The sequence below is a fragment of the Camelus dromedarius genome, chromosome 7, assembly GCF_036321535.1.
Source record: "Camelus dromedarius isolate mCamDro1 chromosome 7, mCamDro1.pat, whole genome shotgun sequence".
Lineage (NCBI taxonomy): Eukaryota > Metazoa > Chordata > Mammalia > Artiodactyla > Camelidae > Camelus > Camelus dromedarius.
This window is the reverse complement of record NC_087442.1, coordinates 37,434,884-37,458,490: the sequence shown is the minus strand read 5'-3', so window position 1 is coordinate 37,458,490 and position 23,607 is coordinate 37,434,884. Positions and strand designations below refer to the sequence as shown.

The window sequence follows — 23,607 nt, the reverse complement described above, 5'->3', positions numbered from 1 at the left end:
CCTTTTCTCCAGCCCATGTTACTTCCTCTACTCTGAAGGTCTAAAGCAGGTACCAACAGTACTAGTCATCTTATCACTTATTTAAATTAAATAAATGTTGTTATTAATCTATTGGTTTGTAAGATTTTTTCAGGGAGCACTTTTACATTCCTGGCACTGTGTTGGGTGCTTAAAATGTTTTCTTATTTAATTCATGTAATAACTTTGTACTAATTAGGAAACCCTGGATCAAGGATGTATTTGCCCAAGTTTCAGCAGGTAAAAAATCGTCCACTACTGAGTTTAAAATACAAGATATTTATGGGTGGTTGATAGAAATATATTATTGAATAAATATGCAAACTTGAAATAAAATACCTTATTTTTATATGAGTATTTTAATACTGTTTTTGATCAAGTGGGGTGCAATTATTGTTTTCCTTTTTTATTAGATTCACAAAATGAATTGAGATTTGCACCATTTTGTCTGCATTAGGACAGCTGATTCTGGAGCCTCTTTTTTTTTTCTTTAATCTTTCAGTTTCCTTTATTATTATTGGTATATTTACATTGTCTGCTACTACTTGTATCAATTTCGGAGAAATTTATGTTTTTCCATAGACATTTCAAGTCAGCTGAATTATACACCCTGCTTTTACTGATATGATAATGAAACTGATATGGCCATCTATTTTTTTTAAAGAATCCATATTTGCCCAGGGTTTATCCTTCAACTCTCTGTGATTCTAATAGATGTGTTTATTTTAAGCTATATCTTGTTGAATTTTTAAAAAGATAATCTGAAGATCTTTGTTAGTAGATTATTCATTCAAGTGATTTTATATCTTTGTTTTTCATGAGAGGTGGGTATTTTTGTGGGAAGTAAGGAGTGGCTGCTACTGGAATGTTGACCAGATGTTTTCAGTGACATTTTCTTATAAAACTCTGAACTGAACTTTCTGATTTTGATTTCCCTCTCTTCAGTCTACTTTGCCTATTTCTTATGTTTCTCTTTTTGGTGAATTTGTTTGTTTCTTGGAGTTTCCAGTTCTTCAAATCACTCTATGTCTCACAGAATAAAGTATATTCTTACCCTTGGTCTAACACTTGCGAGTACGAATCTGGTCATTTTTGCTATTTAAAAATATTTTTTATAAGAATCATTGTACTATTATTTATAGAAGTGAAAATTAGAAATAATCTCTAGATTAAACAAAACATTACAGAACGCTTATACAGTGAAGCATTACTAAATTGACTAAAATAATTTTGAATAGGAAAATGCTCATGATACAGTGTTGAAGGTAAAAGAGGCAAGACATGTATGATTGAGATATATAGTATATACACAGAATTAACTATGTTCCAGGCTCCATTCTAAATCTTTTACATAGAGGACTCATATATGGAAGATTATCAGTGTGTGGCCTTGAGCTAGTAACCTAGCCACTCTAATTTTTATCTCCTCATCTGAAAACTGCTAAAACACCTAAAACACTACATGCTTAATGAAAGAAAAATTCCTATATCTTGCTCAAGAGTGACCATATTCAGAATATACTGATGAGTACCACTTCCAGTTAATGTTTTGCTCACCTGAATTTTTCTGATTAAATTATGTGTTAGTTCTATCATCAAACAGTAATATGAGTTCTGGGTTCACTAGTTAATTTAGAAAACTAAAAGACATTGCCTAAATAATTATGCATTCTCTTAGGCGAGGAATAGATTGTGTGTGAAGGAAGATGTGACACTTAGTTTTATTCAGTTGAATAGAATCATGGCATGTTTTTATCTTTAGTAACTTCTCTAACAGTTTTCACTTATTTTGACCTAGTTATTTGAGCTATATTTCAGCTACGTGCTTATTAAGGACAATGACTTAAATCCATGTGCCCAATACTTACTATGTGATGAACTGACAGTTAAGAAAATCATTGTTTTTGTTTTTGGTGAGGGAAGGTAATCAGGTTATTTATTTATTTATTCTTAGAGGAGGTACTGGGGATTGAACGCAGGACCTCATGCATGCTAAGCATGTGCTCTACCACTTGAGCTATTCCCTCCCTCCTCAACTGACAATTAAAATAGTGTAATTTGATATAATGCACTAATTATTGCATTATCTTATATTCTTTGAAATAAAGATATCTCATGATATAGCAAATTATTTCTCTTACATAGAGATTTCCCAGTCTTTTATATCTAAAACTTGTCTCTGTTTTCTTAGTCTTTTTGTAAAGCAATTTGTTTTACTGAAAAAAAAAAAAAAAAAAAAGCAGTGAAACTATATCACCAGCAGATGGCAGTAATGAATTATAAATCAGAATTTTAAACATTCAGGTAATTTTTAAAAAGAAAAAGATCACTATTCTTGTAATAGATCAGTTTAACAAATATGAAATGTAGAGAAATTCCAAATGTAACCCTGCATAAAAATAATTACAGAGCATATTTCATATATCAAAATAATTAAGATATTTATTTTGGCCAGTGTTTGATTTTCTAAATAATAATGACTTTGCTTTCATTGATTCAGATACTTTTTAATCAAATTTAAACATTTTAATTTTGCACAAATGCCTAGATATAAATTCAAGTGGTTAGTTTAGTTATATCTGTATCTAGTTTGGCTATATAGATTAGGAAAGATAGAGGTAATTCAGTGAACATCATTTTGGAAATGTTAAGTTTTCCACTTATAATTTGATAATTTAAAATACCAATTTCATTTTAACTGACAATCTGCTAAGAGATGGGTTTCTGTTGGTTTTGTTTCAGTTTCTTATACATTAAAGTGCTTTTTTCTCCTCTTATGGTGCAGGGAGTTGGAATTGACATCCAAATGTTTATGTATCTCTAGTATCATCATTAGTTAGTCCCAAAGATGGTAGCAAAATTCTTAGGAACTCATAATTATGCTAACTATAATTGAATCACATATCCAAGATTTTTTAGAGCATTTTGATTTAGTAATTTTATTCATTCCAATTAAGATGTTTTAAAAAGATGAACTCAATGGGATTCATTTTTATACTTCTGTAAGACTTCCTGTAAGTTTACAAAGATGAAAAAGTGTATGTTTAATTGTATCTCTGTTTTTGTCTCAAAAATAGAATGATCATGGGTATAAGCTTTTTGGTGGCTATTTATTTTCTAATTGGTCTGTTTTTATCTTTAAAAGATCCTTTCAAATTCTTCTTTAGTAAGTTGCTTCCACTAGAAGAAATGTCTTTGCACATGTATATTTTATAAAACAACTGCATCAGTCTAAAACCACTATGTATCTTGGATTGATTCATTTTTAACTAGCGCATTTGCTGCTATTGAATTACTTTATAGAGCCTGTTTAAATTCTAGTTGGATGCAGGGGCTTTTTCTTAGGAGAAATTGGAAAGTCCCCAAGTTGTCATGAAGAATACATCTTGAATGTCAATGCATCTGTGTGTGATGCTTTGCATAACACTGTCTTTTCATCCGTAGGAGAAAAGGTATCTATAATAAATTGGGATTTCTAGGAGTTCTATTCTACTTCCTGGGTCCACGGGGGACCTATTCTCCTTTTAAACTGGAGCCCTCTCAGCCACCCAAACTCAGTTTAGTTCCCCAAACTTATTTCAGATGAAATGAGACCCCCTTAACCTTGAACAGCCTTATATAGGCATGTTTCATTCAAAGGAAAGGAGGTAATCCATTAATTAATTGGGAGAATTCCTTCACCGCCTACATGGGAAGACTGCCCAGTTGCATAATATATGCACACTGATTTGAGGAGAAGGGTACTCAGTAACCACTGTTTAATGACTTAACCAATCTGTACGCAGCCACATACATGTATACATATACCACACCCCAAAAATCAATTTTTCCATAAACCCAATGATGATAGTTCCATTAACAAACTCCAGCATATTGACATTTTAAAAACATTTACCACCAAAGTAACTAATACAAGAATTATTACATTTAATATAAATAAGCAGATGTCTTAGAATATATTAAAGAATGAACTGTAGTGTATATATATGGGAAGGTTAAATGCAAAACGTAGCAAAAACAAATGATACATAAGGCACCTGTGTGCTATGTTTTATATCACATAATATTTCAGATTGACTTGAGATTTAACTTTATGACAGTGATAGAAATATCACAGCAGGGTCGGACCCAATATGTTCTGGGCAGTACTTCTCTAGGTCTGATTTCTTCAACTATGAAATAAAGACTTTGGACTACAGGCCTTATTAAAGTCTTTTAAACTTATTTGATTCTAGTTAGTATTTGTACATACATTTAGGTGGCTGGAAAAATATATCTGTTGAGTTATACCTGTTGAGTGCCCTGTATCAAACTCCTTTCTTAACAGTACTTCCCTTCTCTCCTCATCTATCTGCATCTGTGTTCTGATTCCATCCTGATGGTCTTATTCACTGCAGTCTACCCATTTTATCCCCCTTCCTCTCCTCAAGTTGCTACACCTCTCACTGCCAACCCAGAGGAACTAAGCCTAGCTCCAGCCCAGCCCCAACCTGGCCTCCACCCCATCCCTGATCTCTCTTCCTCTGGTTCTTCCCTGATTCCCTGTCTAGTCTCTTAAGTACAGTGGGCTTCATTGTTCCTATTCTCTAATTACTTCTATCCTTTAGCAGCCTAAATGGTAACTAAAGTACAAAGGGAAGGGGAAACATCCATAAATAAGTAGTAAGTGTTTATATGAAGACCGCCAGGCTCCTGCTTTGGGCAGCAGAGTCCTGCTTTCACGTAGATATTGACCAATCATTCAAAGGTAAATGTGGAACTGTAAAATTTCCTTCTCTGCTACAATCTGAAACTCTTCTCCAGACACTTACCAGTGGCAATATAAAACTCATTAGGAGAAAAATTGTTTAGTTATGCTTTTATGTTTCTTAATTGAAGTTGTGTACCTGGATAGAGTAAAGACAATGTAGACTTTAAAATTTTTTTCTTAAAATGTAGAAATATTTGTTATAGGAGTTAGCACAGCATCTTAGTTATGAGTTCAGACAGGATTTGAATCCTGCTGTCTCACTGTAGGTTTCTGAGCATTCAATTTCTCTAAGCCTCAATTTTCTCATACTTCCAATGGGAATATTAATAGCTTCTACCTCATAGAGTTGTTGCAAAGATTAAGTAAGGTAATGTGTGTAGAGTATATAGATGTAGTGTTTTATAAAAGGTAGCAATATTACCATATCAAGGCTCAGGATGAAGAAGGAATTATTTATATCATCTTTTTCTTTTCCCGGGGGTCCAAAGAACCAACTACAATTCTTCCTAGGGGAAACAAAAAGGAGGAGATAAAAATAAACCAATTTAAACTGAGAGCCTAAAACCATGCAGTGCTATCTAATAGGCAGTATTAGCTTCTTTTTACAGATAAAAAAGAATTTTGAGTCAGGAAGAAGATCCTAGACTGCTCACTCTTAACTCACAAGATCACTCCCCTGGGAGTCCTCAAAGTTGACAGGTTGGGCCCTTAAAAATGGAAATAAAATATTTTCTGGATAGCTTTTTTATATTTTAAAGTAACAGCTTTAGTGAAATGTAATTCACATACCATAAAATATATTCTTTTAAAGTGTAGGATTCAGTGACTTTAGTATATTCACAATGTTGTAGAACCATCACTGCTATCTAATTTCACATTTTCACCATCTTCAAAAGAAACCCCATACCCATTAGCAGTCATTTCCATTTCTCCTTCCTTCCAGCCCCTGGAAATCTGTTTTCTGCCTCTCTAAATAGCCCTCTGCTGGACATTTCTTGTAAGTGGAATCATACAATATGTGGTCCTTTGTGTCTGGCTTCATTCACTTACCATAATGTTTTCAGGGCTCATCCATGTTTACATTTATCAGTAGTTCATTTCCTTTTATAGCTAAATAATATTTGATTATATAGATATACCAAATTTTATTTATCTGTTTACCAGTTGATGGACATTTGAGTTATTTCCACTTTTGTGGCTATTATGAATAATGCTGCTGTGAATATGCATGTACAAGCTTTTATGTGGACATATGTTTTTTTTTTCTCCTAGCTGTATATGTAGGAGGGGAATTCCTGGGTCATGTGGTAACTCTATGTTTAACCTTTTGATGAACTGGTTTCCAAAGTGGCCACATCGTTTGTATTCTCACAACCAATGTACAAGGTTTCCAGTTTCTTGCCAACACTTGTTATGGTCCATCATTTTGATAATAGCCATCATAGTAGGTGTGAAGTGGTATTTCATTGGCTTTTTAAAATTAATACAGTTTATTTCTTCGAATAGTGTTCGATTTACAAAAAACTGAGCAGAAAGTACAGGATTCCCATATATCCCTTCATCCCCACTGTTGTACACATTTTCTCCTGTTATTAACATCTTGCATTAGTGTGGTACATTTCTTACAATTGATGAACTAATAATGATACGTTATTATTAACTAACATAACTCTAGTTTACATTATGGTTCACTCTGAGTTGTACAGTTTTTTGGATTTTGACAACTGCATCATGTTATGTATCCATCTTATATCATACAGAATTGCTTCACTACCCTAAAAATCCTGTGTGTTCCACCCATTTATCCCTCCCTTTTCCCAGACCCCTAGAAACTAGTGATCTTTTTACTATCTCTATAGTTTTGGCTTTTCCAGAATGTCATACAGAGTGACTGTACCATTTTGCATTCTCTACAACAACAAATGAGTTTCTGTTGCTCTTTATCCTTGTCAGCATTTGGTATTGTCAGTGTTTTGGATTTTAGCCATTCTAATAGGTATGTAGTGTGATCTCATTGTTGTTTTAATTTTCATTTCCCAAATGACACATGATGTTGAGACCTTTTATATGTTTATTTGCCATCTTTATATATGTTTTGGTGTGTTGTCTGTTTCAGATAGATCTTTTTGCCTATTAAAAAACTGGATTGCTTGTTTTCTGATTGATGAGTTTTAACAGATCTTTGTATATTTGAATACAAGCCAATTATCAGATATGTGTTTTGCAAATATATTCTCCCAGTTGTGGCTAATCTTTTCATTCTCTTAATAGTGTCTTTCGTAGACCAGAAGTTTTTAAATTTGAATATAGTCCATCATACTAACTTTTTCTTTAATGGATCATGCTTTTGATGTTGTATCTAAAAAGCCAACATTACCTAGATTTTCTTCCATTATCTTCTAGGAGTTTTATAGCTTTGCTTCTTATATTTAGATCTTTGATCTGTTTGGGGTTGATGTTTGTGAAAGGTGCCAAGTCTGTATCTAGATCCATTATCTTGTATGTGGATGTTCAGTTGTTCCAGCATAATTTTTAAAAGAAGATTATTGTTTTTCCACTGAATCGACTTTGTTCCTTTGTCAGAGATCAGTTGGCTGTATTCATATGGATTTATTTTCTGGGCTGTCTGTTGTGTTTGTTGATCTACTTGTCTGTTCTTTCACTGATACCATACTGTCTTTATTAATATAGTTTTATAGTAAGTTTTGAAGTTGAGTACTGTCAGTTCTCCAATTTTGTTCTTCTTCAGTATTTTGTTGGATGTTCTGGGTCTTTTGCATATAAACTTTATGATCAGTTTGTTGATAGCCACAAAACTTGCTGGGACTGTGATTGGGACTGTGTTGAATCTATAGATCAAATTGATTGTCACTATTGAGTCTGCCTATCCCCAAACGTGGAATGCCTCTCCATTTTTTTAGATCTTCTTTAATGTCATTCATCAGAGTTTTGTAGTTTTCCTCAGATAGATCTTGTACATATTTTAGTATATTTATACCTAAGTATTTCTTCTCTTTTTTTGGTGCGGACATAAATGGTGCTGTATTTTTCATTTCAAATTCCAGTTGTTCATTTCTGGTATATAAGAAAACAATTGACTTATTTATATTAACCGTGTACCCTATAATCTTGTTATATTTGATTATTAGTTCCATGGTTTTTCTTGGAAGCATGTTAATATTCTACATATTTTTTAAAAAATCAGTAAGAATTAGAGAAAAAAATCCTTAAAACTGTAAGCAAACTGAACAAATGAACCCAGTTGTATTGCAAATGAATAGCATAACTATATAGGAGAGAAAAAAAACTGATCTAAGTAACTGCTAAACATGTCATTTAACTATTTACCCTTAGTTGAATAGGGAACGAAACAACTGGAAACAAATCCTGAACTCTTTGTAGAAGGTTTATTGTAGTTGTATGAAAGAAGTAATATGAAATTATTTGGGGTGTATGGTAGAATTGAGTAAATAAGTATGTTGATGCTCTTGGTAGCCAGGATTCTCACTGAGGAAGAAAGCAAATACAGATATGAACTGGGGCAAAGCATGGGGAAAAGGACCCTATTGGAGTACATTGAAATTGGAGATATCTGCATAAACTCATGATTTCTAATACGTTTTATACACAAACTCACACACATACGTATATTTGAATGTGTGGGTTTATATACGTATATGTACTCCTAACTCTGTCAGCTGAAAAGGTATAGAAACATCCCCAATGAACACATCTGGCACCCAGATATTGGTTACTAATGCAGTTCCCCAGCTAAAAGGAATCTGGGGTCCTGGTAGAAATTGATTCCAGGGCTAGGGCAAGAAAGGTACAAGTTGAGCCTGGAACAATGTACTAAGCCAGAAAGTTAAGAAGTGCTAAGGGAAATAAAAGTAAATTTGGGCATGTCAAGAGGACACAGGATCCAACTTAAGGGATTCCCAATGACCAAATCTGGGATGATTTGAACATCAAGATAACTAAAGATAGTAATAAATTATAAGCCACTGAAAAATAGGAGTTCTTTTGTCTTAAAAGGCAAAGGCTGAGGAACTATCAGTACCAGATTAAAGGATACTAAAGAAACATGACAACTAAATGTGTGATTCTGAACTGGATCTAACCTTCGTACTGAAGGAAAAAAAATATGCTAGAAAGGACATCACTGGGTCATTTGACAAAACTGAAGTACAGATGGTCGATACAATATTGTACGATTGTTAAATTTCCTGAACTTGCTAACTGTACTGTAGCTCTTTAGTGGAATCTTCTTGGTTTTAGGAAATATACTTTGAATTACTCAGGGATAATGGGGCATGATATGTGAAGCTTACTCTCAGATGTTCAGAAGAACAATTTGTATTTGTATGTATGCTTGCACTCCTCAGTAGGAATGCAAATGATAAATGGGGCAGAAAGTTAACAATTGGTGAATCTGGGTAAAGAGTATGTGGAGTTTCTTTATACTATTCTTGCAACTTTTCTCTAAGCTTGGAATTATTCCAAATAAAAGATTTTTAAAAGATTGGTGTTTGGCATGCACAAAATATTAAGGGTAATAGAGCAGACTTCTGAAAGCAGGTTTGATAATGTCAAGTGTTTTGAAGGACTATTATGTGGAAGAAGGATTAAAACTTTGAATTTGGCTAATCTTATTTTGTGTCAGCCTGCTTTGTGTAATATCATTACAGCACATCTAAGAGCTCATGACTGGAATGAGAGGCAGGAGTTCTTTAAGCTTTATGGAGTCTTCAGTATCATTCAGTACAGAGAGGTGCAAAAAGACCCACGATTCTAGGGGTTCATGAGGTAGAGTGAATGAGTGAAAGGTACTGGGTATAGGAAAATGGGAACTGGTGCCAACTTGAGAGCAATGTCTTCTCTACAGACTTTCATATGCAATTAAAGACAAAACCAAAACCTTGTGTAGCACTCAGGGCTGTGTCTGGCCTAGGCGTGGCCAATTGTGACCCCTGATCTTACCTAATCCTCTTTTTTTTTTTATTCAAGTAAGGAAACAGGTACCAAAAGTCACGAAGTGTGTGAGATAATGAAAGGTGTAAATGTGTGCATATATATCAAAACACACCATATTTAATGAAAGAAATTATTATCCACACATTTGTACTTCTGTACAATTTGGGGTAATATATAATTTTAAGCTGTTTACAAATAACATGTAATGCTTCAAATATTACATAATGTTGATAATACATTTCTAGCAGAAATAAATATATTGCACTTAAAAAGAACTTCATTAGATGTTACTTCATAGTATTAGGCTTATAACTTCTTTTTCATAAAACATTTCCCATGCCCTTCCCCCCACCCGCAACACACACACACACACATACACACACACACTTCATTACAGTGACTGTTCTCACACAATTCATTAAGCAAATGAACACAGCAAACAGCAGAACTGTGATAAAGGCTACTAAAGAGGCTATATCCAATTTTATCCTTTAGGAAATAGAAGACCTTCTTTTAGGTTTCTGAAACTAAGAAAAACAACAACTAAATACAGTATTTTAATGTACCAGAAGTAAAATACAACAAATTGTATTTTTTGTCCAGATGTACTATTTCACCAAAATGTTCTTATAATCAGGGGAGGGATTGGAACTTATCTAATAGAGGGACAGAGAAACAAGGGCCAGAAAATACTTACGGACTATTTGCCTATCAAATATTTATAAATGAACCTCTGCATAGTTAAGCATGCTGCAGAAAGCTAAGCATTGGAATATTTTATTACTGGCATTGAATAGTAGTGAAGAAATAATGTTACGATTTTATAAAATTTTAAGAGTTTTTAACCTTCCCTTTCCTTGTTTACATAAAATCCTTACATTCTGAAATAATATAAAAATTTATAAAATCCGTCCTCCACCCAAGTCCAGCTCTCTAAAGGAGCCAGCTGAAAATCTTTTCTGTTCAGTGCTTTATTTATTTCTGTCCAGTCTAGATTTAGAATATAATATTGTTTTGTTTGTAATAATTAATTCCATACACACTTAATAATGAAAATAGTTTTCCTTACTTAGTCAATGTAAGAGTGAGTAAAAATATTGTCTTTCGTGCCATATTTGATCTTGCAAATTACATAACTGAATCTTTAACTTTACTGAGTCATGGCTTGAGTTTGAATTCATTTTCAGTGGAATGGTAAAGTCACTCCATTTACTTTATTTGAAGCTCATTTTTCTCAATATAATTCAGCTTAAACATAAGCAGGACAGCCTGAAAAGCTAACGTGAAAGTCAGAATTGGGATAAATATCCTAATACCACTATGAAAAATTCATAGGCAGTATGAGATAAGTATGCTTTGCTTCTAAGAATACTTATTTCTTGGGCTTTTGGAGGATTTCCTTTTTTTACCCCCAGGGTGGGGATATTGTGGCTGGAGAAGTGCAAGGACAGAGATGTGGGTAAGGGTGGGGAGAGGAGGTTTTGGAATACCCCAGAAGTGAGTATGACTCCTACACAGATGCTAGATGATGAAGCATCATCAGGAAGCTTCTTAATATCTCCTCTGTGTGCCCAACTACTAGAAATGGTGGTAGGCATTTCAGACAACATGCCATTGTTATAAGCTCAAAAGGACCAGCAATGCAATATAAATTAATTAACATAGAGCTTGTTACCTAATAATTTGTGATGTGTTAGATGCAAGCTGGATATGTTTACCTTTATACTGCCAAGTTTGGATAGAGGAAGGGGGGATGAGTTACTAAGTAAAAGAAATAATTGAACTTAGTATTGTTGATACGTATTTTAAAAACAAATCACACATGTAGAACCTACTAAGTTATGAATTAATTCTTTTGGGTTAGATAAAGCCATTCTGGCAGGGCCACTTTTTAGCAGCACTACACATTAGCCATGCTTTTTGATACTGTGATATGCCTGCAGGAACCTTTACTTTATTCCAAATATACTATAACTCATGCTCTTTTATTATTCAGTTGGCTTTCCCACTAAATATCTAGTTTTTGCAATTGCTTTTGGTAGAAGAGATTTTAGAGTTTAAATCTTAAATACCCAAGGAGTTATCAACAAGCAGAATAGCTCAGAAATACCCTGGTGGTGCATATATCTACCCCTGGTTCCCATGACTAGAGTAACTGATTAGGTTAAGCTCCATTTCACTTGTGCTTCTTCTTTCTTGTTCAAATAATACCAAATACTTTAAAAATGTATCCAATTTAGAATTTCAGGTATGATTTTTTCCAAGATGTTTTAGTCTTTGCTTTTCTCTAAGCGTGCTACTTATTTTTAGTCTTATATTGATTAATTCAAAATAAAGTTATGAAGTCAGGAAATACTGATATAAAACCATATTTAACAAAAATATATAAACCTACTTTGAGACACACCAATTGGGCAAATGTAAAAATAGCATTAAAATGATCCTTTCATTCTTATTGAAAAGAAAATCCAGATATGGATTCACTTTAGTAGGCCAGTAGTTTATCAGGGTATTAAGTAGCATCATGTAAAATAGTATTTACTTTTGTTATTCCTGCTTTAAGCAGCAGTACTCTGTATTAAAAGGAGCACTGACAACAGGTCAACTATTAAATATTAAATCCCTAGTCCATGCTCTACGGATATCTACTTTAAACATTATACATAACTGCTTTTTTAAAGAAATGCACATCTGTGCTGTGTTTGAAAACGAACTACCTGTGGCTACTATAGTATAACATGCAAGAAGTTAGAAATAAGCCTATAGTGTCTACCACAGGACTTTGAGATGTTCTGTTAACACAGCTGGAGCCTCTCCATAACTGAACTTTGGGATGCAGTGGAGAAAGACAATTGCAAAGTCCAACAATGACATCACGTAGGCAGGCTATGCCATTTGCCTTGTTTCATAGGCTGGAAATGCCCAAGAAAAGCATTTGATATGGAAAAGCCTAACATTAAAACAGCCGAATAAAATCCCACTTGAGTCTGATGTGATAAATACATTACATTTACTTCCAAATACACCTCTACTCTCAGCAGCAAGATTTCCCATCTTTTTGAATAGAATCAATATTTTGTAGTCAGAACAGAGTAGAATGAATATTACATAAAAATTAAATTAAGAGTTTTGGGGAACTTTGTGAAGAAGACAGGTTAAATCTTGTAGCTAGAATGTATTATGTCTAGAGTTGAAGGACTATAAGCTTCATTAAATCTCTGTTATTAAGGAAATGCACTGTTGCAAAATTCCAAATGTACTTCTCTGACTGTAAATGCTTATTAGATATATATGGCTCAAAAATAATACAGATATTATATATAATTACAATACAGTTAATTACTATTATAAATATTAAAAGAAGGCTTAAGAAGATAGCATGAGTTGAAAATAAAGTTGATAAATGCTTTAGATTTACTTATAAGCACTGCCAATGTTTAGTCAGGGTGTCACTGAGTGAAGATGCAGTTTCATATTATGGATCTATAAAAATGGTAGAGTCACTGAATATAACACAGTAAGAAAAAAAGGACAAATCAGATATGTGGACATACAACTTTTCATAACCATAGGTCAAGTGGTGGCTGTATGGGCATTTAGAATGGTCATTCATAAATCCTTGTCAGTCAGTGGCAGCAGATAATCAAACAACAAAGCAGATTTATTGAGAATGAGAATTTGGCCTGGTGCATTTTAACATCCGTAAGGTCTCCCAAAGCTGAAGTAAAAATGAAGGAGCTTTTGGTACCCATGGCAGAAAAATTCCTTTCAGAATAGGGCAACCATATTTTATTGTAGCTGTGAGTCTCACATGTCATTGTGTAGAGACTTTAAAGTGTTCCTCAGTGAATAAGGTCAGTGGTATATTTAGAATGCAGCCCAGAAAAATAAAACCTCAGTTTTACAATATAACATATAGAGCTTCTTGCTTCATAATTGTATATGGAAGATTTTTCCTACATAAGTGTCAAGTAATTGCAAGGAAGAGAATTAGGAAGAAAGAAGATAAGACTGTGAAAATGAACTTGTCAGGTACTGGCCCTTCAATATTACAAAAAGAACTTTATGAAGTCATTATCACCTATTCATCCACAAAATAGGGTGCTTTAGCATTATCTCAGCTCCTTCTCCAGCAAACTAACACAAAGGAAAACTAAACATGCTTAAACTACAGCACTACAAATATTTCTCTATTGGCTCTCATTTCTACAGGGAGAAATGGACTTAAGTTAGTCATTATGCATTATGGTAGCTATGTTATATAGTATTGCCTCTTTGAAGGTTCTTGTAATCTGTGGGAAGTAGGAAGAAAACCTATACACATTGATTTTTTTTATACATTACTGCATCAACACAGCATTTTTAACCACTAGGAATAATGCACCGTAAGATTCATCTGCCTTGTATTATTAAACTTTCTGGTTAAATTGATATCCTATTAGTTGCAGGACTTAGGCTAGCTAAGAACTTTACACTGATTTTCTCTTGAACCCAAGAGCTGTCCCCCATCTGCAGATGAATCCTGGTCCATGGTGCTTTCCCTCAGTGGTAGGTTTTATTGTGAGTCCAGCTCTCCTCTTGAATAGGTCCCATGTCTCCTGGAGAGCCCCTGCTCCAACACCCCACATCCCACCCACCCAACCCTGTCCTATATTTCCATACCCATTTTTGCACATTCTGGATCTGGATTCTCCTATCTTTAGAAGAGTCATACAAATGGCGTCATCACAGCAGAGGAATGGCGCAGTCCTTGGATAGCAGCATAGGGCCCCTGCTGAAAGTAGTGATGGTAGCGGGGCATGTGGAATGAGGGGAATGTCGGGCCACTCCCCTGCATGGAGCTGGCAATGGCTGATGGGGTCAGAGGCATCCCAAGTCGGCTATATGGTGGCAGAGAGCCCTGTATGGGGTGAGGAATGGGTGTCGCTATGGATGCTGTGCTGGTGCCAAGAGCAGTCAGGGACTGTGGGTGCTGAAATCCAGGAAAACTGGATGAAGATGATACCCAGGAGCTGAGAGACAGATTATCAGATGTTGTAAAAGCTGATCCTGAAAGGAAAAGCAACTCATTAGACTGGAAACTTTCAATATGCAAATCAAGAATTACATTGTCTATAAGGGTAGATTTATTTTTTAAAAAAATATAATCTTCAGTTTAGAAAGAGAAACAGGTCAACCATAAGCATATCTACCTTTCCAGATACCATTTATACCATATATAGAAGAGGGAATTTAAATAGAAAAAGTCCTAGTTCATTAGATGACTTGCATACTCCCCGAAAGTGGCCAGAACACCTGCACCCTACCTGAAGGTAATGACCTGATTCCCTTTAAAGGAGTTCCAAATAGCTGATATCTCTCCTAACATCTCTAGCATCGCCATAAGTAAGGCTGGACAGACAGGCGTCAACAAAGCTACCTGGTTTCCAGAGCTGCTGTGAGACACCACAAGAGTGTTTTTCTTTTTTTTTTTTTTTCTTTTTTTAACTTCTATAACTCTTTTCTCTCTTTCTCTCTCTCTCTTTTTGGGGTGAGGGGAGTAGAATGAGAACATTCACTCTGTTCATTATGTTTAAGACAAACAAAATCCAAACGCATTTTAATATGCCAACTATACTCGGAAGTTGAAATGTGGAAACAATAAAAAGCACTGCCAAAAATAAATAATAAATCCTTAGAAATTACTCTAAAAAGAAATGCATGATACTTACTTGAAGTTTTTCACACAACTCTATTGAGAGATGTAAGGAAAGATTTTAATAATTGAAGACATATGCCATATCTTGAATGAAAAATAGAATGTTTTTTAAAAGGCAGTTATTTCCAAATTATTTTATTGATTTAGTGTAAAGCCAATGAAATGCTAATGTTTTTCCCCCTTCAACTTGATTCTCAAAATTAACAGGACAAATTATAACAGAATATTAAGATTTTTAAAATTGTAACAAGGATAGATTTTCCCTACCAGATATAAAAACATTACCAAGTTATAAAAAATAAATAATGCATTTATGAAAATAGCATAGTCCTGAGCAAAGTTTAGAAGCCAGATCAGTAGAAAATAATAAATTGTCATAAAACAAAATAAAATATATATGTAATTATATTTATCTAATACTTAGTGTATAATAAACACATCATTAAGAACTATCAGGAATGATAGGTTAGCTTCCATAATTTTTTATTAAACATTTGACAAGTTGCAAGAGTCTTTCTTACCTCACAACATCTAGAAGTTTAAACAAGAGTTGACACTGAATTTCCCAATTGTATGATTACTAGTAGCTCATTTGGATTTAGTTATAAGAGATGTCCTGTGTTTTGACTGTTTATGCTATTCCATACAATGGACATAAAAATATGACAGAGACCCTCCCCATACGAACATTCCTGTGCCCAGGCACGTGCCTCTGGTCTCTTTTCTCTGGCCTCCCAGATGCAGAGGGCTCCTGTCTCCTTGCAAAAAGATGAGCGTTTTAGAACTCCCCTACTCTCACCACCAGGGCCACCACCTCTACACAATGCACTTCACTAGGAGAATCTCCTTTTTAAAAGTGTTTTTCATTCTAGTCATTGATCCTAAATATTCCTGATGTAAGTAAAACAGATACATTCCCTGATTTCCAGATTGTAAAACTGAGATTCAGAAAGCCTAAGGGACCGCCCCCGAAGTCCAATAGCTCTTTGATAGTAGATCACAGACAAGTAACTCCTGGGCCCTGACTCAGAGGCTCAATGTCCTTTTACTGGAAAACAAACCACAGGAAAACTTCTGGCAGCATAATCAATTAAGACATAAAGGCAAAATAATGATCAGCCTCAGGCTGTCCCTTCCTGAAGAGGCTTCTGAAATACAGTCTCTCCCCAGAGGAGTAGTGGTCTCCTCACCTTCCTGCCTTTATTCTCCTTTGGGTGCTCTTGCTCCCAGCAGTTGCACAGCAGCCCAGAAGCTGTCTTACCTCGATTCTGTGTTGTCTGAACCTCATCCCCCAGCACATCCTCTTCTCCTCCATAGGTACGGATGGGTGAGCGGGCATAGGAATGCTTTTGAATCAGGCTCTCCACACTTTCCCTAGGTTAGAGAGTGATACATCCTGAGTAAACTAAAAAGTACTCCAAAAAGGAGAGGAGTATTAAAGATAATTTACTAGTCATTAAAGTCATTTTCTCAACCAAAAGGCAACGACTTCAGGGAAAGACAACGTTCAAAACATACATTTATTTCATTGTAGACTCCTCAGAAACATGATCTCAGGCATACAAATACAAGAAACCTAACTGGATAGGACAGAGACAATCCCATGAAATCCTACAAAATGAGGTAAACAAGAAGCTATAAAACCTGACCATAGAAACATGGAATTTAATGATGTGAAAAAAATGATGGAGTACATTTACTATCAGGAGCTGCAATCTCGTGACTGCATCAGCTAATGCATACAAAACAAACTCACCTGATACAAACTGCACTGACTGAACATTTGATGAAATGTTGGCCCCACATTCAGTAATTAGTCATACAAAGACTCACTTTTTACTAATAAACATAGTAAATACCTAGAGTATATGACAAAATATGGATAGACTCGATAATGGACATTTTGAGATTCTTGTTGCTTTTAGACTGAAAATTTACAAAACCTGTGAAGGACACATAAATGGCCACTAAGGAATTTAGGCCCCAAAATAAATTGGTGCATTGTCTTTGTAGATGGTTTTTCTCTTGCAGCATAGTCTAAAAACTAAAGAGTGCAGTTAACTCTAAAAACAAAAATTTTGGTATTGGCCAGTTTGACCTGCTGCTATTAAGGGGGGGAAATAAAGAGTTTAACCAAAAGTGCAAGTTGGTAACAGGTAAGCTCATATAGTACACATCTCCAAGAAAAGCTGTGGGCTAAAGACTAACATTGAATTAACCACCAAAGGACAAAAAAGGGATTTTTAACAATTGTGTTAAATGAAAGACAAACCAAATACCAAATTTCATATTGAGGGATAAGGCAAACAAATAATATGTCATAATAACTTTTCAAAGTATAATACTTGTCAACAGTTCACACAGATGTACAGACTTTGTGAAAAAATACTTATAGTGAATTTGGTGTTCGAGAAAGCTTGTATACTCATACAGATTAAAGCATTTTGTCATGTAGCATGTGAATGAAGACTTAAGGGTATGCCTAAAAGAAAAAGATAATTCTAGCAACTATCCAAGTTATATCTTTGTTCCCAAAAGGTTTCAAAATAGCATACAGTATCATCTCATGTAGTCAAAATGACTGGGATGAGACAGAATCTAGATCCAATAGATTAACATACAGCTGTTTTAAACATGAGGCCATTCCATATTTATTGATATGGAATGATCTCCAAGATACAGTAAATGAAAAAAGTTAAGAACAGTGTATAAAGTATGCCACCATTTGTGAATTTAAAATATAAAAGGAATATGTATGTTCATATATGCCTGTATATGCATATTTCCAGAATGTTCCAGTTTCTAGAAATAGAAGCTGCGTAGAAGAGGTTGTTTCTGTAGGGTGGAACCAGGTACCTGAGAAAATGGAGTGATGATTCCCAGATTTGTCTTGATTCCCAAATTTGTCCCAAATACACTTGGGTCACCTAGGGCTCTTTTAAATATATGTATTTTGAGGTAAAATTAACATATAGTAAGTGGCATATATTTAAAGCATACGATTTGATCAGTTTGGGCTTATGTGATGACCAGTGACACCATCACCACCACAAGTGAGATAACACATGTATCTAACACTTCCAAAAGTTTCTTCATGCCCCTCATGGTCCCTGGTTCCCACCCCAACAAACTTTTCCAAGGAAACCACTTGTATGATTTCTGTTCCTACAGATTAGTTTGCATCTTCTAAAATTTTGTAAAAATGAAATCATACCTTATATGTACCTTTTTATCTATAAAGGCTTCTTTCATTCAGCATAATTATTTTGAGATTCATTGTGTTGGACACATATATCAATAGTTCATCCTCTCTTACTCTGAGTAGCATTCTGTTGTATGGATATGCTATAACTTACCTGTTCACATGTTGATGGACATTTGCCTTGTTTCTAGTTTTCAACTGTTACACATGCAGCTGCCATACATACTCATGTATATTTTTAAATGGACATATGAGTCCATTCTTTTGGGAAAATGCCTAAGAATAGAATGACTGGATTGTATGGTAGGTATATGTGTAATTTTTTAAGAAAATGACAAACTATTTTTCAATCAGTTGTATCATTTAGCACTCCCATCAACAGTATATGAGAGTTCCATTCCTCCACATTCTCACCAACACTTGGTATGGTCAATCTTTTTAATTTCAGCTATTCTAATACACGTATACTAGTATCTCATCATAGTTTTAATTTGCATTTCCCTAATTACTGAAATGTTTCTCATCTTTTTTTTGTGCTTATTTGCTTCTATATATCAGCTTTCATAAACTCTTCAAATATTTTGTTCATTTAAAAATTATTGTTGTTTGCTTTTGAGTTTCAAGATTTTTTCATATATTGTAGACATTATTCCTTATAGGATATATGACGGGCAACTATTTTCTCCCAGGCTGTGCCTTGTCTTTCATCTTTTAATGGTGTCTTTTAAACAGCAGAATTTTTTAATTTTCATAAAGTCCAACTCATTGTAATTTTATGGATGCTTTTGTGGTACTACCCAAAAATTGTTGTCTAAACCAAGACCATGAAAGTTTCTCTTAATTTTTTAGAAGTTTTTATAGTTTTAGGTTTCACATGATCTAAAATTTGTCTTAGCTTTGCATATAGCATGAGGTATGGATGTGTGTTTATTTTTTTGCTCTTGATATTCAACTACTCCAGCACAATTTTTTGAAGACTACCCCATTTCCACTATTTAATTGAATAACCACTATTAATACTGCATCTTTGTCAAAAAAATATTTTCCCTATTTTTTGCTTTCTTTTAGGTTATATTTTATGATTTCACTTGACCTCTTTGTTGATTTGTTTGTTAGATATAACTTTCTTTTGATTTTTAGTGGTTGACTTAGTGTTTATAGTAAATATCTTTAACTTATCACAATGCACTTGGCAAGTGATATATCACTTTAAGTATAATGTAAGACTCACAATAATGTTCCTTTTTCTGTCTTCTAACCTTTGCACCATTCTTGTCAAACATTTTACTTTTACATAAACCCCCTCACTATATTGTTATTGTTATTTTTGTTTAAGCAGTTAATTACATTTTTAAAAGATTTGACTATTATGAAAAAAATTCAATCTACTTATTCTTGTAGTTACCATTCCCACTATTTTTCCTTCCTTTGTATAAATCTAGATTGGCATCTGATATACTTCTCCTTCTATCTGAAGGACTTCTTTTAACATATCTGTGGTACAATTTTGTGTGTCTGAAAAAAAAAGTCTTCAATTTACTTAAACATTTTTGCTGCGTATAGAATTCTAGGTTGATAGACTCTTTTTTTTCTTCCTGTACTTTTAGAAATGTTGCTCCACTGTCTCCTCATTCAGTTTGTTTCTGATAGGAGATCTGCTGTCATCCTTATCTTGTGTAATATGTCTTTGATTCCTTGGTTGCTTTCAATATTTTCTCTTCAGCACTGGTTTTGAACGATTTGATTATGATACACCTTGGTGCTATTTCTTCATGCTTTTTGAGCTTGGGTTTGTTGGCCCTCCTTGAATTGTGTGTTTTTAGTTGTCATTAAATTTGGGGAAAAAATTGAACATTATTTCTTCAAATATAATTCTTCTCCTACTTCCCCATCTACCTTTTGGGGGCTCCAATTACACATATATTAGACTGCTTAAAGTTTACCTACAACTTACTGATATTCTTCATGTTTAAAAATTTCTCGTTGCTCTCTGTATTTCATTTTGGATAGTTTCTATTGCTATGCCTTCAAGTTCTCTAATCATTTCATCTACAGTATCTAATCTTCCATTAGTCCCATCCAGTGAAGCCTTCATTTTATACATTGTAGTTTTCATCTTTAGAATTTTGATTTGGATCATTTGGAAATCTTCCATGTCCCAATGTAATTTTTGACTATATGGAATGCAGTTATAATAACTGAATGTCCTTGTCTTCTAATTGTAATATTTGTGTCAATCCTGGGTTATTTTCAATTGGCTAATTTATCACCTCATCATGGGTTATATTTTTCTACTTGCTTGCATTTCTGGTAATTTTTAACTGGATGCCAGTTGTGAATTTTATCTTGTTGGTTGCTGGATATTTGTGTACTTTTATAAATATTATTGAGCTCTGTTCTGGGATACATTTAAATTACTTGGAAATAAATGATCTTTTGGGGTCCTGCTTTCAAGATATATTAGGTAGGACTGGAACACTGTTCAGTCTAGGTCTAATTTTTTTCTCATTACTGAAGCAAAACCTTTCTGAGTATTCTATCAGATGCCCTGCAAATCACAAGATTTTCCAGTCCATTTTGTTAGAACAGGTATTATTTTTATCCCTGTGTGAACTGTTTCCTCCAGTCTTTTCAGGTGCCTCCCCCCACCCCATCTCTGGTAGTTTCCTCACATGTATGTGCTGGTCAGGTCTCAGCTGAACACTCAAGAGGGACCCCCTGTAGATCTTTAGAGTTCTCCTCTCCTGTGGTCTATCCTGTGGATTCTCACTGTTTGGTCTCATTGAACTCTCAGCTCTGATTGCTCAGCTCAAGGAGTTTGCCAGGCTTTGCCTCTGTTCTCCCTGTGCCAAGTTCTAGATACTCTCTCAGACTATAGGCTGGGGTGATCATAGGGCTCATCTCATTTGTTTCCCATCCCTGGAGGATTATTTTCTTTTGTCGCCTTGTGCTCAGTATCATTAAAAAAATTATTTCATGTATTTTATATGTTTCTTAGTTATTTAAAGCAAGAGATTATACTTGGTCCTTGTTGCTTTACCTTTATCTGAAGCAAAGTCCCTCCTGAGGATCTTCTAAAAATTCCAAAACCAAGCCATACCCACAGACCAGGTAAACCACAATATATGGGGGTAAGACATAGGCTTCAGTAACTGTCAAAGCTCCCTATGTGGTTCTCCTGGGCAGGCAAGTTTAGGAGTGGAGGTGTGTGGTGGCTACCTTTCTCATATACACCTCTACACTGTTTGAACTTTGGGCATATTTATTCAAAATTAATTACGAATTATAAAATACCATGAGAAATGGTAACCTACCAATGAGTAAAAAGAGAAGAACTGATAGTCTAACATTGATACTTAGGGAACTTATAATGAATTGATAAAAGCGTGTCATTATCATGCTAATTTTTATATCAGTGTAGTAAAATGCATTGGAAGCAATGTGGTCAGTTGGAAATATCATTGGCTTTAAAAGTCATTCACTGAATGGCTGAATGGATAGATGAGTGTGTGGACCACATAAAACCATTTTCACATTCTAGTTGTGTTACTTCCTTAACTTTTCATCTGTAAATTGGGAAGTCATTCATTCATCAAAAAAAAAAAAAAAAAAACCTATTCTGCACCTTTTATGAACAAGGCAATATTCTAGGAATTGTGGAAACAATAGCAAACAAAACATAAAAATCCCTACCTAATAAAAGAAGAGGCTAGAGCTGGGAGGGAGAGAGGGAAAGAGAGAGAGAGAAAGAGAATGAGAATGAGAATGAGAATGAGAGAGACAATGAGAAAAATATGTAGCATATTAGATGATGATGATAGTGCTATGGAAAAATAAAAATAAAGCAGCAGATGGTGATAAGAACTATAACTACGAGGATTAAACAAGATAAGGCATTTGAACTGCTCAAAACAGTGTCTGGCATATAGGAGGTACTCAGTAAATATAAATGCCATATAAAAGTATATCTAAAGCAGGTAAAAAAATTATTCTCTTAGATGACACTTTTCTCCAATTTATTTTACCCATCTGAATAATCCTAATTCAGAATAGTGTGATCCAAACAGGGGCATTTTTCTCAGTGATTGACTGTTAAAGTCAGCAGAAAACCTGACTAGGATGTTATTTGCAGTTCTGTTATAAAATTATATCTACCATAAAAGATAAAATGTTAAGTGTTAGTGAGTCCATTTCACCTGTTTAAAAGTATAACCTATTTTAAAAAATCCCTTGAACAAACTTGTTGAATCCCTTGAGTTGGACTTGAAATGAAAATATTTTATCATTTGCTAAGAGGTACAAGTAAATATATTAAATACAAAAGTTAATGGAAAGGATAATTTGTCATGACATGGGTCCTAATTAATCTATTTGCCAACTGCCATGTATTTTAATCTTTATATGCCCACACTCTGGTAATGTTGGACCCCTGCAGTCTTAACAGCTGAGTCACTTACTCAAGGACTTAATTCATTACAATATTAGAAAGTGACTGTCTTTTTTGGATAAGTTGAATCATTAAGAAAAAAGTCAATTGAGATGAGCAACCCTTAATAAAATGATGAGTATAACATATATTTAAGCTGATATCCTTTTAGTCTGAGCCATGTGTCATACTGTTAATATTTAAAATGAACTTAGAAAAGAATTGGCTGGTTATTCTCACATGAGGAAAGAATTTGCTTCAAATATCCTAGAAATATTTTCACTTTGATAAAAGAATGAGTGGGCTGAAGTTATGGATGGTTTATTTCTAAGGTATATTCCTCTGCCCATCCTAGGCACATAAACTACTTGATCCAAGCATTTAATTTCAAAAGCAGAGTGCAGTATCTGCCTCCCTAAAAATATCCTTATATAAAATCATTTAAACATTTTTCACATACACACAAGAAAAATCATTGTTTAAATAACACAATGAATCACTGCCTTGTGAAATATTTCGCTTTTCTATAAAAAGTACAT

The 23,607-nt window shown here is 34.2% G+C and overlaps 1 protein-coding gene across 1 annotated transcript in view; it reads right to left on the bottom strand.

The window, feature by feature from the left end:
- Positions 1 to 13,131: 13,131 nt before the first annotated feature.
- TBX20 (T-box transcription factor 20) overlaps positions 13,132 to 23,607 on the bottom strand; it is a 49,254-nt gene continuing 38,778 nt past the window's right edge. The window contains exons 7-8 of the mRNA XM_010988080.3: positions 16,702 to 16,814; positions 13,132 to 14,791 (exon numbers count right to left, since the gene is read on the bottom strand). Coding sequence (XP_010986382.2) covers positions 14,451 to 14,791; positions 16,702 to 16,814 — 454 coding nt within the window. The 3' untranslated portion in view covers positions 13,132 to 14,450. The remainder of the gene's footprint in view (positions 14,792 to 16,701; positions 16,815 to 23,607) is intronic.